This window comes from Aegilops tauschii, chromosome 4 (assembly GCF_002575655.3).
Source record: "Aegilops tauschii subsp. strangulata cultivar AL8/78 chromosome 4, Aet v6.0, whole genome shotgun sequence".
NCBI lineage: Eukaryota > Viridiplantae > Streptophyta > Magnoliopsida > Poales > Poaceae > Aegilops > Aegilops tauschii.
The window spans coordinates 499,889,593-499,905,404 of record NC_053038.3 but is presented as its reverse complement, the minus strand read 5'-3'; the positions used below and the strand labels follow the sequence as shown (position 1 = coordinate 499,905,404).

The following is a 15,812-nucleotide window of genomic DNA, read 5'->3' as shown; positions in this document are numbered from 1 at the left end:
GCAAGAATTGTTACACCTATCATATTCCCGATGTTCAGACTTCAGACGATCAAGCAAAAGCAACAAAGTGAACACCTTTTGTTTTGGCAGTAGCTTAGACTACCAAATTTAAGAAGTAGCAATGTCATGAGGGATGGCTTCAAAGGTAAACTTATAGCAGCGAGTTGAAGAATCATAGACGCCATCTTCACCATCTCCATGAGTACCATGTGCATGGCCTACACTTTCAAGTAGAATGAGATTCTCTAAACTCAACCCCCTTTAAATCTTGCTATTTGTGATTGATTCTTTGGGATTTCTTGGTGAATTCTTGATCCGTATGGATTGTATCTATCATCATATCGTGTGTTGTGTGTAGTTCCATTAGTTTATGAGGAAATGGGTAAACACCTTGTTGAAGTATTGAATTCAAATGGTTGTTGTTTCTATATCTTGTTTAAATTCTTTCATGAGTTTGTGTGAAGACCGACAACATATTCCTTTTTGCCTTTATGGACTTAGAAGGATACACCATGGTTGCATTAATTGATGTTGGGATGTTCCAGTGACATAAACATATCCCTGATTTTTGATGCTATTGTACATAGGAGAAACACATGAACCCTTTGATCTTAATGTTGTGGCCGGGTGATTGTGCCTTAATTATCTTATTGTGCCACTCTAACCCCTTGTTTGTGCATTTTGGAGACTCAAACTAAATTATAATAGTAGCCTCTCATAGTGCAAATAATAAATACCCAAAATTACTGTAAAAAAAACTACAATTACACCATTGATAAATGATTATTATTTCCGAGACCTTCATCTTGTCAAGTTAGATACCTTCCTTGGTAAGAACGAGGCATGTGTCCTAAAAAAACAACTTCCGATGTCTTTCATCTTGTCTAGTTCATTGACAGATAAGACCAACAATCTGATTTGAAAATAATGCTGATTTATATTCTTAATAAATATTTTTCCATCGAAATTAATTGTCACTCAAACGGATATATCTAACACTGAAATAGTGCTAGATACATCTATTTGAGTGACAACTAATTCCGGAGGGAGGGAATACTATAAAAGAGATATTTTACACTCATGTTCCCTGGTGTTTTTAACGGGGTATCATGCTCAGAGGCTCATGTTGCTGGCCTAACAAAAAGAAGTCAAGCACAAGAGTTAAAGCGGTTTTCTTCATCAAGCATGGCAAGGCTAAACTATTCTCGATAAATATGAATAGGTTGAGACCATGTAATTTGCTCTCAATAATCATCCATTTCGTAAATTAGCCTTTTGAAATTATCCTAATAAATAAATAATTTAATCTGGTAGTTCGTCATCGGTATGCAAACGGGTTTTGTTTTTGACAAAGAGGCCTCTTTGACAAATGAGATAAACCAAGAAGGCGTTATCGTGCTTAGCTGTGTTGTGTTTTTGAGTTTTTTTTTGTTATTTGATTTGACACGTGGGAAAGATGGTGTATTTTGTTTATAATGTCGTGTTTTGCTTGGCACCGTGATTTTGTGTTATTTATTACCCCCTCCGTTCTTTTATATAAGATGCATTTGTTTTTTCAAAAGTCAAGCAAGTGCATGTGTTGACCGTATTTTTAGCAAAATATATCAATATCCACAATACGAAATTTATATCACTTGATTCATCATGAAAAATAGTTTCATATTTTATCTATTAAGTATGGCAGATGTTGTCAGCTTATTCTATAATTTTGGCCAAACAATTAAGTGGTTGACTTGCACAGAAACCAATACACCTTTAAACTCATACTCCGTTTGTCCCGAATTACTTATCGTAAAAATACACATAATTTTTAGTTTCAAATATATCTATTTTAGTTGAGTTTGTGCAAAAATCAAATTAAATACATCTATTTTAGTTGGGAAACGTTTACTGCCAGGACACCGGCCGAAGCGTTGCACCGGACGCACACGGGCCTGGCGATCGCTTGATCGTACGACGGGAGCACCCCCAGAAAAAAAGCAACGGGACCACTCTTTTTCCAATCGTTTTTTTCCTCATCTCCTGCTTCCCCACGAACACCTCATCTCTTTCTTCCCCACGAACACAGACACCATGGGCACCTGCAGCACCAGGAACCAGCCCCCGCCCGCGCTACCAGCACACACGCCTCCGGCCGCGACCGCGACCGCGGCACCCTCCCCCATGCGCGCGCCCCCTCACCCCATTCACGGCTTCCATTCGTCTCCTGCTGGAAGCATCTCACGTCCCTGACGGTTGAAGCTTTTTCCACCAAGGTTGAAGCTTTTTTACCCGACAGTTGTAGCATCTGCGCGATGGGTCACGCTGGTTCCATCATCTGTCAACGAGGTCGCAGCTTCCCGTCGCCGCACTGTTAGCACACAGCCACCAGGGTGGTAGCAAAAGTGCGCACCGGTGGTAGCAAAATCCTAGTCAGCGTGGTCACCCGTGTCGCCGTTCGTCGCACCACCGCATGCCGGTTGCACCACCTCACACCGGTTGCAGCAAATTCGCTCGCCGATGGTAGCTTTCCCGCTGCCGGTTGCAACAAATTGGCAACCTGTTTTCGCCTGCCACACTTCGTCGTCTTCCTGGTTGTAGCAAAAACGACCACTGTTTGTAGCTTTTCTCATGCTGTTCGCAGCAAAAATTGTGGATAAAAGCTTAACCGCGAAAAACACCTTCGAGCGGCGCGGGAAAAGCTTCAACCGGTCAGTGAAAAGCTTCAGCCTTGAAAAAAAAAGCTTCAATGGCCATGGAAAAACAGCTTCAACCCGGTATGGCCATTGATGGCATGAGCCACAGAGCTCTAGCCATCGCTACGCGGAGCTGCAACCAGAGAAGGCAGCTGCTACATGTGTGGAGCCGGGGGCGAGGAGATGCATATGGCAACCGACGACGAGGATGCCGCGGTGGAGCTTCAAGCTCCGTTTTTCTCGCGGAGGTATGCTGAGGTGTCGGCGGAGCTCGAGGCCGTTGCAATTTCTATCCCAGAGGGGAGGGGAGGGGGGGTGTGGGGAATGACTGCGAGGAGGACGAAGCGGGGTTTAGATCTGAGAGCATCTCCAGCCGCGCCCCAGGAGCCTTTTTTTAGCACCGGCGTTAAAAAAATGTCCCAGTCGCACTCCCACAGGCTCGTTTTGCGCCGGATTTAACAAAAACTAGGGCCGGCGCTCGCAAGGCAATCCCAGGAAATCGGGGGGCAGCTGGGGCGCCGGCATTAGTTTTTGGCCGCAAAAGGCCCACTGCCAGCCTCTATTCTCTCTCTCTCCTTCCTTTTTCGGACTACTAGGCCCACCACGTGCAGTGCCCGCCGCCCGCATGCAAGAATCTCCTCCATGCTCTACCAGCCCCCATCCGCCGTCGCGGCCTGCGCCGGCTCCGGACAGGCAAGTGCGGCCGGCGAGCGGGCGCGGTCAGGACTCCACCGCGCCACCTGAGCTCGCCTCTCCGGCCGGATCCCGCGGGCGCGGCCGGCTCACCTCGCTGCTGCTCAATGCGGCAACCGGCCTCTGCCTCCTCACCGCCGCTGGTCGCGGCCGCCTCCTCGTCGCGCGCCGGCCTCTGCCTCGCCACCCGAGCTTGTCCAAGAACGCGCCGTCACCGTCGCCGTCTAGCCTGTCGGAGCCGTGCCCGCTCATCATGTCGGTGGCCGTGGTCTGGTACCTCTTCGTGATTGCCTGCACGGTATCCCCGTTGCCCACCCCGCCGAAGCACGCGCAGTGCAGTGGCACGAGCAGCGCGGTCCCGGCGTCAAGGACGCCGCCGTTGGAGTCCCTGATCCAGTCTAGGGCGGTGAGGCCACCGTAGACGCGCGAGAGCGTGTCCCCCAGGCGGGAGACGTAGCGGACGGAGGTGGCCCTGCGAACGCCGCCGAAGCAGGCGCAGGGGACCGGCATGCGCAGCGCGAGGCCGGACCGGGAGGATGCGGCCGGCCGGGCCCGGGGCGGCGAAGTCGATGGCGTTGGCGGCCAGGATGGCAAGCGGGTCGGCGGCGAAGAGCGCGGACAGCTCGGCGAGTTTGAGGTCGGCGTGGAGGGCGGAGGAGAGCAGTGCGGGGCAGGCCGTGGCGGAGGCGCAGGGCTCGAGCAGCGCGGGCTTGGACGCGGCGCCGGGCGGCCCCGTGCAGGCGACCGCGGCGAGGAGGAGCAGGAGGAGGAGGCGGCGGTGGAGTGGGGTGGGAGTGTGGGAGTGTTGACTTAGAGGCTCACGGTTTCCGAATGGTGGCCGGTCGGGGAATGCGCCGTCGCCGTCGCCGGCCAGCCTGCTGGAGCCGTGGCCGCGCTTCATCGCCACCGAGTAGGCGATCCGCTAGCCAGGCGGTTCGCGTGGTGGTGGTGGTGATGGCTGGGTAAAGGCAACGAGTGAATAAATATCTATCCCAGGCTTAATTTTTCGCTGGCAGCCCCACAAGCGGTGGAAAAAATGCCTCCCGAAGGCTCAACGGCTGGAGATGATCTGACGGCCGCTATATCGGGCGGCTGGGGCGCGATGGGCCGGTGCGTCGGCGCCCATCAGTCCCCATTTTAGTTGAGTCCCCCTACCCCTTCACTCGAGTCTCCACTCGACGCAGACTGCGGCCAGACTCCCGAACCCTAGCCTCGCCGGAATGAGCAGCCCCTCCGCCGCCGCATCGTCGCCGGCGCCCGCGCTGGACGGCGGCGTCATCCTCGAAGAGATCCTCGAGGAGATCCTCCTCCGCCTCCCTCCGCAGCCGTCCTCCCTTCCGCGCGCATCCCTCGTGTGCACGCGCTGGCGCCGCATCCTCTCCGACCCCGGCTTCCTCAGCCGCTTCCGCGAGCACCACGGCCGGAACAAGCCACCGCCGCTACTTGGCTTCTTCGACGAGGAATTCCGCAGAGACAAGCGGCCCATCTTCAAGCTCACGACGATGGGCCGGTGGGACCGCATCCCACCCGCGCGCTTCTCGGCGCCATGGATTCGCGGCGAGGGCTGGGCGTTTTTCGGCTGCCGACATGGCCTGGCCCTCCTCATCTGCCAGAAGCGCCGCGAGGCCGTCGTGTGGGACCCCCTCACCGGCCACCAGCGCCGCCTTGCGTTTCCACCAGGGTTCTGCAGGAAAAAGGGGAGGTTCGTCCAGAACGCGGCGGTGATGTGCGCCGCCGCCGTCGAAGACGGGCATGTGCACGGTGACTGCCGCTTCACCCCATTTAGATTGGCCTTGGTAGGCAGTGATTCTGACGGCACACACAAGTTTGCTTGCCTCTATGAGTCGGAGTCCGGTGTGTGGGGGGATGTTGTCTCACTAGAGACCACACGTTCGACATGTGTATGTGTTGCAAAACCCAGCGTCCTGGTTAGAAATTCATTTTGCTGGCTGGTTTCTGGAGGTGGCATCCTCGAGTTTGATTTTGAAATCCAGAGCCTTGTGGTGATCCAGAAGCCAGCAGACGTTAATGTAGCAGCCTACCACTGGTCCTTTCTCGTTGTACGGACACAGCACAGCGGTCTGGGCCTTGCTGTTTTTTCCGAGCCAGATTATCAGAGCGGTACCATCCAATTATGGGAGAGAAAATCTAACCGTGATGGTGTTGTTGGATGGGAACTGCAGAAAACCATTCAGCTAGATGGGCTCTTTTCATTTGGACTGACCGGGGAGCCAAATGCGTTTATGATGCAGGGGTATGATGAGGACAGCAATGCGATTTTGCTATCAACGTTTTACGGTGAATACATGCTCCAGCTTGAGTCCATGCAGTTTATAAATCTTATTGAACACCAGAGCGCTTGCATTTTTACAAGGACCTATTATCCGTACAGAAATTTCTATGTTATAGGTAATCCCTTGTCCCTGTCTGCTCTAGGTGTATTTAGCATGTTCTTTCTAACTATTGGCAACTGGCGAGTGGCCGAGTGTGCAGGAACTATGCTAAAACTGTATTACCAAACCATTTTATATGTAATGTGTTATTTGATTTCACATGTGGAATGCTATGTTTCTTGATTGATCTTGATATTAATGATATATTCATAATAGTTATTGGCATCTTTACTATCATACATGGAGAAACGTTGCTTGTTCATTGAACCTGAATAGTGGTGAGTATTGTCATCAGTCACTTAAGTTTCTCAAGTAAAAGTAATGAGCTTTTTTTTGACCCATTTGGCATTGCTGGAACGAATCCTCCTCAAAATAGTAATTCTATCTGAATACATTTCCTCTGAACAGCTAAACAGTCCTAACATGTATTTCATTACTAGGTAAACGATGATTGTCTACCTTGCACGCCTAGCAGTAGATATGGTTTCATTTCCCCCATTCCTACCTTTGTCGTCATAAAGGGTAGTTTTGCCTTCTCATCGGTTTACCTCTTCCATGAATGTTCTTTGGTTTATTGGGTTTCTTTTGCTTGTAGGCAGCGGTGTTGGTGGTCGAGATGGTGGAGCTGAAATGTCAGTGCATTAGATGATTGTCCCATTAGGTATGCTAATGTGCTATGTTTGTTGAACAAGTGATGTGGATTTATTGTTTTTCTACATCGACAACATACATAAATATAGACGATCCAAATGCTTTATATAATATTAGAACTGAACTGGGTGTAATCATTAGCAGAGATCAGTTGGTGATGCTGTCCTTGGACAAGTGAATGATGCTTCTGATTTTCTTTTATTTTGGTTATCCGATCTGTACAGCGTAGATGAATGTGTGTCTAGAATCCCAAATGGCTATGCAATATGATTCCAAACTCAATGATATTCATTTGTTTCTTGAAGTGAAGCATTTGTCATATTTTCCCTGCAACTAACAGGGCATCCTTATTCCAGGCTTGCACGTTGGAGATTTCAGATGCAATGCAAGCTGATTTCTGGAGGCATCTTATTGTTTTTTTTTTGACTTGGTGGCGGGCCACATGTTTGAATTAGTGACATCTCGGTGATGGTTATTACAAACCTCGCAATTTCATTGTATCTAAGCTGCATTAGTACTGTACTATTATTGTATATTCTGTTCTTTGCTTTGTAGTGTCGAGAACGTAGACTGAAATATGCTTAGATGCCCATGGGTTAGTTATTTAACTAGTAGGAACTCGATGACTACATGTCAGATGGCTTCAATTGTTATGTCATGTCCTAGCAAGTGTGTACTGTTTCAGTTGAGTAATGAGTGGGACTGCCTATCTCTTTCAGATTTGAACTCTTTTTATTACTTGTTTGTTAGTTTTGGCTTTGAAAATGATTAGAATTGATGCTGCTGTAACCGCAAGCGTGATGAGCATGAATACTGGAGAATATATTATATATCCATAGTTATGCTAGTAAGGAACTGATAAGGAGTTCTCTTAAGAAAGAAATTTTGATGAAAAGTTTACTGTGTACATAGTACATACTAAATTTCCTATCTGAAGAGTTTCTCCAGGTATGTACCAATCATCATACTAGTGAATGCTTCTATTTTGTAGATGTCAATATGAGTGCTGACCAACATAGTTTCATTTTATTAAATTTCATACGGCCTATGAACATTTTTTTGTTATAATTAGAGCCAGTTATTGTGATTTGTGGATGTAAAAATGTTTGTCCCCCCATTAACTTAGTTTCAATTCTTGGGCACATGCTTGGAAGATGTGAAGGTCTCGTAATGATTTGGATGTAACACAACACCCATGTAATGTGAGCAATGGCTGAGAGATGTGAACCAACCGCCACGCAGGTGGAGGGATGAATTGTGGGGCTGGCTTGGTTGTAAAAATATACCGATTCACCAGCAGAAAAGGGTATTGGCTCAGACGGCGATGATTTATCAGCAGGTGTGTCCTACAGAAATAGTTACTTTAACTTGCAGGCAGCATCCATACATTTGCCTTCTTGTACATGGTTTGTCCTACTGAAATACTAGTTACTTTCAGCCCCTTGCTTTACGCTGAATCACTATTTTTTATGTGGATCCGAGAAATGTTTCTCTTCTTTGTCTTGAAAAGAACCAGCCATCATCCGTGCCTTGATGCGTATATCATTTCCTTCTTTGCAGAACTGTGTGCATCGATTCCTATTCCTGTGACTGATAAGCAGAGTAATGCACCTGTTCGACCTTCGCCGTTCAGGAATGCATTTCAATGGGTGTTGGAATGTTTGCCGTAGAGGTACAGAGCAGGGCATGTGGTGAATAGCACCGGAAGTTTCTGAGTTCTCTCTAGCCTTTGCTTATGAAGTGTGAACAATGCAACTACTTATATCCAGATACAGAGGTATTATTATATTCCAAATCAATAATGTGCGCCAGGTGGCTTTAACATAAAAGAAAAACTGACCCCTGAATGTTCTTAATAAGTTTTGATTTATTGTTTTGACCACATAAGACCAGTTTCCAAGTATGAAATACTAGAACTGTTACTGTTACACCTTTTTTTTCCGCGGTGTGTCCTTCCTGTGATTGTCCGTGCAAAATGCAAAAAGAGAGATACATGTGGACCCACACAAACTGGCCCGTAGTTAGCTCTTCTGAACTTGGCTCGACAATAAGTTAGCCCAATGCGGACATGGAGTATATGCTCCCGAGCTCAAATGCTCCCTCATGAACAGTGAAATCGAAAAAATAGTAAATAAAATCAAAAAATTCTGAAATTTTTTGCGGTAAACTTTGACAAATTTTTGCATGCTTGCAAAATTTCAGCACGACATAACATTCGTGTAAGTCGTGAAAAAAAAACAAAATCGATGTTCCAAAAATGCTAGTTTTGAACACATTTTGGAGTGACGATTTTGTTTTTTTCGCCACGCCTTCCACGAATGTCATTTCGTGCTGAAATTTTGCAAGCATACAAAACATTTGTCAAAGTTTATCACGAAAAAAATTCAGATTTTTTTAAAAAAATTAACTTTTTTTCTTTCGATTTTACTGTTCATGTGGGTGCATTTGAGCTCGGGAACAGAATAGTACTTTCGGCCCAATGCAGTATTCATACTCTCAAAAAACATCATTGAGATACTCATTTGCAATTCAAAATAGCATTCCGACTACAATGAGGATTCTGTTGACATGAGTTAGATAATCACAATTTGAAATATACGCCAATTTAAAATAACATTCGGACTATAGTGAGAAGTATTTGTTCCTGGATGAGATACAACTTAAGCAAACAGAATGATAAAGGCAGCTACGGAACGGCACACCTCCCAACTTCCAAGAAAGAAGGGGCGACTTTCCTCCTAAGGGCTTTCGCCGCCACTAGTTTTCCTTGCCTCCGAGTGCCTTCCGGTGGGGGGCTCACCTTGGTCTGGGATGGTATGTAATCTCTAGTCGCCCTAGCAACAGTTAGGGGTAAGTCTAGGTGTGTGGCCTACGGTGGTGAAGCAATGTCGCGATGGGCAATGAGGAATAAGACCTCCCTGTCATGTCCTTTCTTCGGTGATGTTGTTTGGCATTGGTAAAGGGCGTGTGGAGCTTCAATTTGGGCCAGATCATGGGACTCATTTTTTTGGCGTGGGTTCTAGCAACCAAACGAAGAAGTTTTTGATTGTCTAGGCGACTAGCGACATCCTACTAAGGGGTGGCGTCATGACGTGATTTTGTTCCCTGGTTCCTTTTCCATCCGATGAAGCTCAGCCAAATGCAACTTTGTTGGGGAGCCTGCAAGGTTTGTGCCCCCCTCCTCTGTCTGGCTAGAGTTGGGATTATCTCCTGGCCCTCCTTTGTGCTAGTTTCTCCATGATGACAATCTGGTCACACTGTGGTCGTCGGCGTCTTATAGTCTACATCCGCAACTTATCCGCCGCTGCTTCTTCAAGCTCCTGGGTTTCAACAAGGTTGCTCTAGTAATACGAAGGCTTAGAGGAGGCAACAAGCTTTGCTAACAGCGTGCTGCCAGTGGATGCGAAAGGGAGACAATTATGATTTTATCAAGGACTTTCTTACGATTTCATATTCTTTTAAGGATGTTCTTCTAAGTGTTGGTTTTTATCTAATACATGGCCTTGAGCCTTTCCACGAAAAAGATATGAGATACCGGAACGGAAAAAAGCACAAAAAATATTGTGCTTTCACGCCTCACATAAATAACATAAGGTGTGCATTATATAGAGGTATGAAAAGGTACTAATATTTGTTGGCCTTCATTACTTCATATAATATTATCAAGTCCTAAAGCTCCTTGTCTAGATCGCCAAATTTAATGTTGCCCAAAAGGAGTTACACCAACTTAAACCTCAGCTTGCTGACCCTTCCAGGGTACACCTCCCCAGGCACCCTCTCAAGCCAGTCCCTGTGTGGCGCATCTTCATCACATTCTGTCCATCAATGGCCAATAGACCTAGCTATTGACATGATGAATATTGCACAATCCCACCCATGCTTGAGTTGATGTATCCTATTCGATGTCACCTTCTTCCACAACCAGTAGCATCCAATGAAGAGAGGTGCTCAGATGGCGGGTGGCTTGGGAGTTTGTGTGGCGAGAGATATTGTGGTGGACAAGTCCCGGAGGATGGCGAGTGGCATCGAACACCAATAAGGACCGGTGTGTTCCTCTTTCCTGATCAACTTTCTCATTGCCATTCGAAAAAGTAACAGCCCACAGGATGTTTAGGTCAACTCCCATAGCAAATGTATCTTGAGCTCTGTGAGCAAAGAATCGAGCAATGTTGGGGGTCAACATATCATATGTGATCATCTCAAATCATGTTTGCCATATGATTGAAGAACATATGTATGTTGCTTAATGTCCAACTGAACCTATAAGGGAACTTATGTTGTGGTGTGAGTTCTTGCCAACGCATTGTCCATTCTCTTGTCCTTGTGCTTTGTCATTCTTCTTGAGAACAAGTTCATAGATCATTGATGGCGCGTGTTGCTGCGCCCATCGGTTTAACGTAGAGTGATAGGAATATTCGAAACATATAAGGGAGATTGAAAGTAAAAGGTTAAATATGCACGGACCTTCAAGTTTTTTATGTTTGTTAGTAGTGGAAGGGATTATTTTCAACTTAATGTTGAAGGACTATCAAAATTGATTTGCTACAAATAATTTGGAACCTGTCTTACACAATCCTTTTTTTGTTCTAATATCTACCTGAAAAATTATGTTGATAATGAGGGGAATTCCTTAGTTCACTGAGTAGGTAACAAACATAGTCGAACAATTAGCATACAGAATGAGATAAATGTTATATTATTTTTAGAGCGAATAGTTACAGAGGCCGGGGGGGGGGGGGGGGGGGGGGGTGATCCCTCATTTTCAGAGAAAAAAAGCTGTTAGGAATAGTTAGTATGAAGTGTACACCTATTTATCAGGTATATCTTTCTTTTACAGTTTTTGCACTTCTTGTCTTGTGTAATGTAAAGAGGAAGTATCATCTATAGTGGCAGTCTATAAGATGTAGAATTTTAAAAATATAAGCTTATGCTTGATTTCCTGAATATGATCTTGATATCATGATGACTGCATCTCAGGTATTTCCTTGATGGTGTTTGAACCTCTGATCTTATATTGCTCCCAAACAAATAATAGCAGTAGATTAAAGATTTGTCGCTCTTGCCATTTGCTTATTCTGTACCATGGCAAAGCTTTTACACTGCCCATGGAGTCATGCATCAACTTTTCTCTGTTCATTCCTAACCAACACACTTACGCGTGCTCTCATTCCAGGTGGAAAATTACTGTGTACAAGGCTGCATTTGCCACACGGAACCAGAAGTTGAGGTCGTTCTGATGTGGGCTCTGACAAGAGTGGACATCGTCAACTACACAGGGACTCCAGCTCAACTTTATGTTGTCGAGCAGCTATTGGCAAGGGCGCCGAGGATTAGATTGTTGACAATAATAATCTCGGAGGCTGAGGATCCTTCACTGGGCAACATTGAAAGCTTATGCCCTGCAGGTTGTCTGCTTGAGCTTGTACGGTGTTAGAAGAGTGGAGGAATAGGTGACCTGATAACTGACTTGCTATTAGAGCTGTGAAGCGTACATTTTTTGTTTTCTTTTGAGGGATGCACACATCTGTCCGTGAGAGACTGAAGATGAATGCATACATATGTTCATTGTACATGTACAAGTTGGGCGCGAAGCATTATTGTATACAGTGGGTATATACGGAATTATGAATAATGACTGAAATAGAAGAATCTCATATATTGGATTTACTCATATCATGGATGTGATCAGTTCAGTCTACTTATTTGTTTGTTGCTGCATTTGTTGTCTTGGGGATGGACCTATTATTATTATGTAATTTTTTTGGACGCCCATGTCTGGCGACGGGTCGCGAGGAGCTGCTCCCATCGAAAGTTTTCGTTCGTCGGGGGCTCCCAGCGAACTATTTTAGCCGCCCCGATTGATCGGTAGGAAGGAGGCTTGGGGTGAACCCCCAATTTATTTATTTTTTCCAAAAACAATGCCATCAATAAAAAAAGGACCCTAAATTGCCATGATCTAACTTATGAAAAAAAATGCCATACTACTTTATAAAAAAAATCCCATCTCTCTAGTTTATAAATATACAATGAATATGATTAAAAAAAGGGTTGTATGAACTACAAAATGAAAAAGTCATGCTAAAACTTTAAAACTGTCATCCTTGGGACAAAAAATGCCGTGAACAAAAAACTGCCATGTGAAAACAAAAAGAAAGAAAAAATGCCATGATAAAAAAGGGACATCTCTTAATAAACAAAAAATGCCAGCTAAAAAATAAAAAATGCCATCCCTTAATAATAAAAATGCCATCTCTTAATAATAAAAAGTTTCATCTATTAACATAAAAGCACCATCTCTAAATAATAATAATAATAATAATAATAATAATAATAATAATATGCCATTTTTATAAAAATGCCATGCACTTAGTAATAAAACTGCCATGCCATTAAAAAACATAATTTGCCATGTGACCATTGCAAACATTTTCTAAAACCATGTCTTAGATTTTTTTTTATAAAGTTCCCATGATGTGCAGAACAAAATTTTAGAAAGTTGCCATCCATGATTTTTATAGAATTTATATACAAATAATATTGATTGTCATGATGTACCATTTAAATTTCCCATGTGAACATTGTATATTTTACCAAAAATTTCCCTAGTTTTGTAGAACAAATACCCTAAAATTTTCTTGTCACCGTTTTCAAAGTTTCTTAATTTTCTATGGTCTAGGAAATTTAATTTTCCATGTGAAAATTTTCAATTTTTCAAATTTTTCTAAACTTGCGTTGATTTCTGATTTTTTTTCTACGGTCTGTTACGTGACCACTATTAACATTTTCCAAATTTTGCCATGCTTTTAGAGGAGAAATTGCTACATTTTCCATCTGACCAATAATTTCCATGATTTTAGGACACAAGAATTAGTAAACTAGTCATCGACTTTATAACTTTGCCATGATTTTATGACACAAAAGTTTTAATTAGGCCATGGATGGTAACTATGTAAAGCAACCATGGAACATTCATTGTTTTGTCGATGGTAACCTTTTTTATATGATTTATTAAGCTATTTTAAAGTTCCCCAAGACTCCGATCGCACTCGCCGGCCGGCCATTTAATCGCCCTACGGGGCGCTCACAAGCAGCCAGGTTTCAGAAGGATCCAAGCTTCGATGCCGGTTTTGTGAAGCTTACGGGCTGTTTATTCCTGTTATTTTTGTTTTACTTTTTATTTTTATTAATTTAGTTTTTTCTGGTTGTTTTCCTTTTTCTTTCCTTTTCTTCTCTTTTTTATTCTTTTTCAGAATTTCACAAACATACAAATGTTCTAAATCTTCAGAAACCATTGTTTGAATTTTCGAAAAATGTGTATGTTTTTTTATAATATTTTCAGAATTTCAAAAAAATTCACATTATTAAAATTTGTTCGTGATTTTTAAATGCTCGGAATTTCAATAATTGTTCAAAACTTGAAGAAATGTTTAATTTTAGAAAAAATGGTTGGGATGTGAAAAATTGTTCGTGAACATGTTTTGAATTGCGTGAAATATTTTTGAATCCGTGAATGTATTTTATTTCACATACATTTTTTGAATTGGCGAACATTTTTGTTGTTTTGCCTGATTTTTTGAATTTTCGAACATTTTTCTGATTCATGAATATTTTTTGTATTTCATGAATTTTTTGATTTTGCGAACGTCTTTTGAATTCGCCTACATTTTTTGAATTCGCAAACCTTTTCATAATCACGAACATTTTTTGAATACATGTGTATATTTTTTCAAATCCACAACCTTTTGATTTTGTGTTCGCAATTTTTTTAAATTATAATTTAAACTGACAGAAAAAAACTACGAGAAAAACGAAAAATAACTGACGTGCGCCATCTGGTTGGGCTAGGGCCATCTCCCGCGTATATCCTAGCAGCGCCCGGTTTACCCCTCAAAAAAAAAAAAGAGCAGCGCCCGGTTTAAACCCGTGAGAACGTCAGATAGCTATTCGCGATGAAATTTTTTGTGTGCGAGTTGTTCCTGATTTCGACGTAATCGATCCTCGGAAAATTCCAACACGCGCTCGCCATGGCCATGGAGGAAGGAGCACGCCATGGCGGCCTTCCCGAGCCTCCAGCCGGAGGAGGACCCGATCTCATCAGCCCCCTCCCGGACGACCTGCTTCTCCAGGTCTCGCCCGCCTCCGCTGCGCCCGCGCCGCCGCGCGCACCAGCCTCCTCTCCCGCCGGTGGAGCCGCCTCTGGAGCCGCCTCACCGAGTTCACCTTCCGCGACGTCGCGCCACGCTTGCTCCGACCCGCGCTCGACTCCCTCGTCCACGTCCCCGACGTGTCCCTCCTCGACATCCACGTCCCCGAGCCGCCCCCGCGTCCTCCTAAGTACGATATGCTGAACGTGGCCGACGTCGCCTCCCTGATCCGCGCCGCCGCCGGGCTCTCACCGGTGGAGCTCCGCTTCAACGTCTCTCGCAGCCCACTTGCCCGCCGGACACGCGACCTGCCGTACCTTCCCCCTCCCGTGAACCTGCCCGGCTTCCACCGGGCCACATCCGTCGACCTATGCGGGTTGGACCTCTTCCTCTCCGCCGCCGCCGACCCGCCGGCAAGCTGCTGCATGTTCCCCGCGCTCGAGGCGCTGTCCCTCTCTGGCTGCCACGTCGACGCCGCCGCCTTGCTCCTCCATTGCCCGCGCCTGCGCGTGCTCAGGGCGGCCGGCTGCTCGCTCGGCCACGCCATCCGCTCGGCATCCCTGCAGGAGCTCGTTCTGGAGAACAAGCGCAAGTCGACAGGTCGCGTGCACGTCGACGTCCCCGCACTGAAGCAATTGACACTGTCCATAAACACTCCCGGCGAGCTCAGATTGTCCATCTCGGCACCCATTGTGGAGAAGGTTCTGTGGCGGTGCTGCTATTCCAAGCCGGCTGCCGGGATCGGTCCTTGGGGCCTTGCAATGGTGAGGCTCGAGACGGCGGAGAACAATGCCGGCCTGTCCCTGCGGATGGAGTCGGACGACAGCAGCCTTGTGCGTTTCCTTGTCTCCTCTTGCTCACTTTACTTACTTATTATTACTGAAGTTGCCAACTAATTAAACTAGTAGTATTAAACTTATTATGGATGATATATATTACTGTCAATTGTTTTTGGCAGGGCTCATTTAGTTTTCCACAGACCGAGCTCAGCCTTGCGCAAGAAATAGAGGAACATCTAGTGCTTACAAACTTCTCCGTTTTGGATCTACATTTCAACACAACCGGGTGTAAAACGTAATATGTTGGGAACTGCTCGACACCCTAAACCGGGGTGTGGCTATCTCATTATATAGAGGGTACCCCAAGGGGTACAATACAATGTTACAGTATATTACAGAGGCTACGTATATACAGTCTAACACCCTCCCTCAATCTTAAGTATGGCCTGAAGTACAAAGCAAGTTAAGATTGCGCCT

General features: G+C 45.2%; 2 protein-coding genes and 1 pseudogene across 6 annotated transcripts; 2 read left to right on the top strand and 1 right to left on the bottom strand.

Moving 5' to 3' along the window:
- Positions 1-3,211: 3,211 nt before the first annotated feature.
- Positions 3,212-4,269, bottom strand: LOC109752554 (lysM domain-containing GPI-anchored protein LYP4-like; annotated as a pseudogene).
- Positions 4,270-4,480: 211 nt separating this feature from the next.
- On the top strand, positions 4,481-8,247 carry LOC109752702 (uncharacterized). 5 transcript variants are annotated; one of them, XR_012182643.1, is made up of 5 exons: positions 5,884-5,899; positions 6,202-6,283; positions 6,357-6,422; positions 6,769-7,751; positions 7,973-8,247. XR_012182643.1 is itself a non-coding variant. In XM_020311606.4 (3 exons), the coding sequence occupies exons 1-2, from the start codon at positions 4,589-4,591 to the stop codon at positions 6,404-6,406; spliced, it is 1,239 nt and encodes a 412-aa protein (XP_020167195.1). In that variant the 5' UTR covers positions 4,481-4,588; the 3' UTR covers positions 6,407-6,422; positions 6,769-7,130. The 5 variants fall into 5 exon arrangements, 1 of the variants encoding a protein (XP_020167195.1); XR_006663136.1 differs by lacking the exons at positions 5,884-5,899; positions 7,973-8,247 and adding an exon at positions 4,498-5,777 and having other exon boundaries at positions 6,769-7,130; XR_012182642.1 differs by having other exon boundaries at positions 6,202-6,422.
- A 3,401-nt stretch (positions 8,248-11,648) lies between these two features.
- Positions 11,649-15,452, top strand: LOC141022009 (uncharacterized). Its single transcript, XM_073497882.1, has 2 exons — positions 11,649-11,817; positions 14,539-15,452. Exons 1-2 carry the CDS (start codon positions 11,649-11,651, stop codon positions 15,450-15,452), a joined length of 1,083 nt encoding a protein of 360 aa, XP_073353983.1.
- Positions 15,453-15,812: the final 360 nt, after the last annotated feature.

What these genes read in the sequence shown, in the direction of transcription:
- LOC109752702 (XM_020311606.4), top strand. Translation starts at nt 4,589, where the DNA reads ATGAGCAGCCCCTCCGCCGCCGCATCGTCGCCGGCGCCCGCGCTGGAC. An exon ending in CAGAAATTTCTATGTTATAG is followed by an intron (nt 5,778 to 6,356) that starts GTAATCCCTTGT and finishes TTTTGCTTGTAG; the next exon opens with GCAGCGGTGTTGGTGGTCGA.
- LOC141022009 (XM_073497882.1), top strand. Translation starts at nt 11,649, where the DNA reads ATGTGGGCTCTGACAAGAGTGGACATCGTCAACTACACAGGGACTCCA. An exon ending in TGAAAGCTTATGCCCTGCAG is followed by an intron (nt 11,818 to 14,538) that starts GTTGTCTGCTTG and finishes CTGCTTCTCCAG; the next exon opens with GTCTCGCCCGCCTCCGCTGC.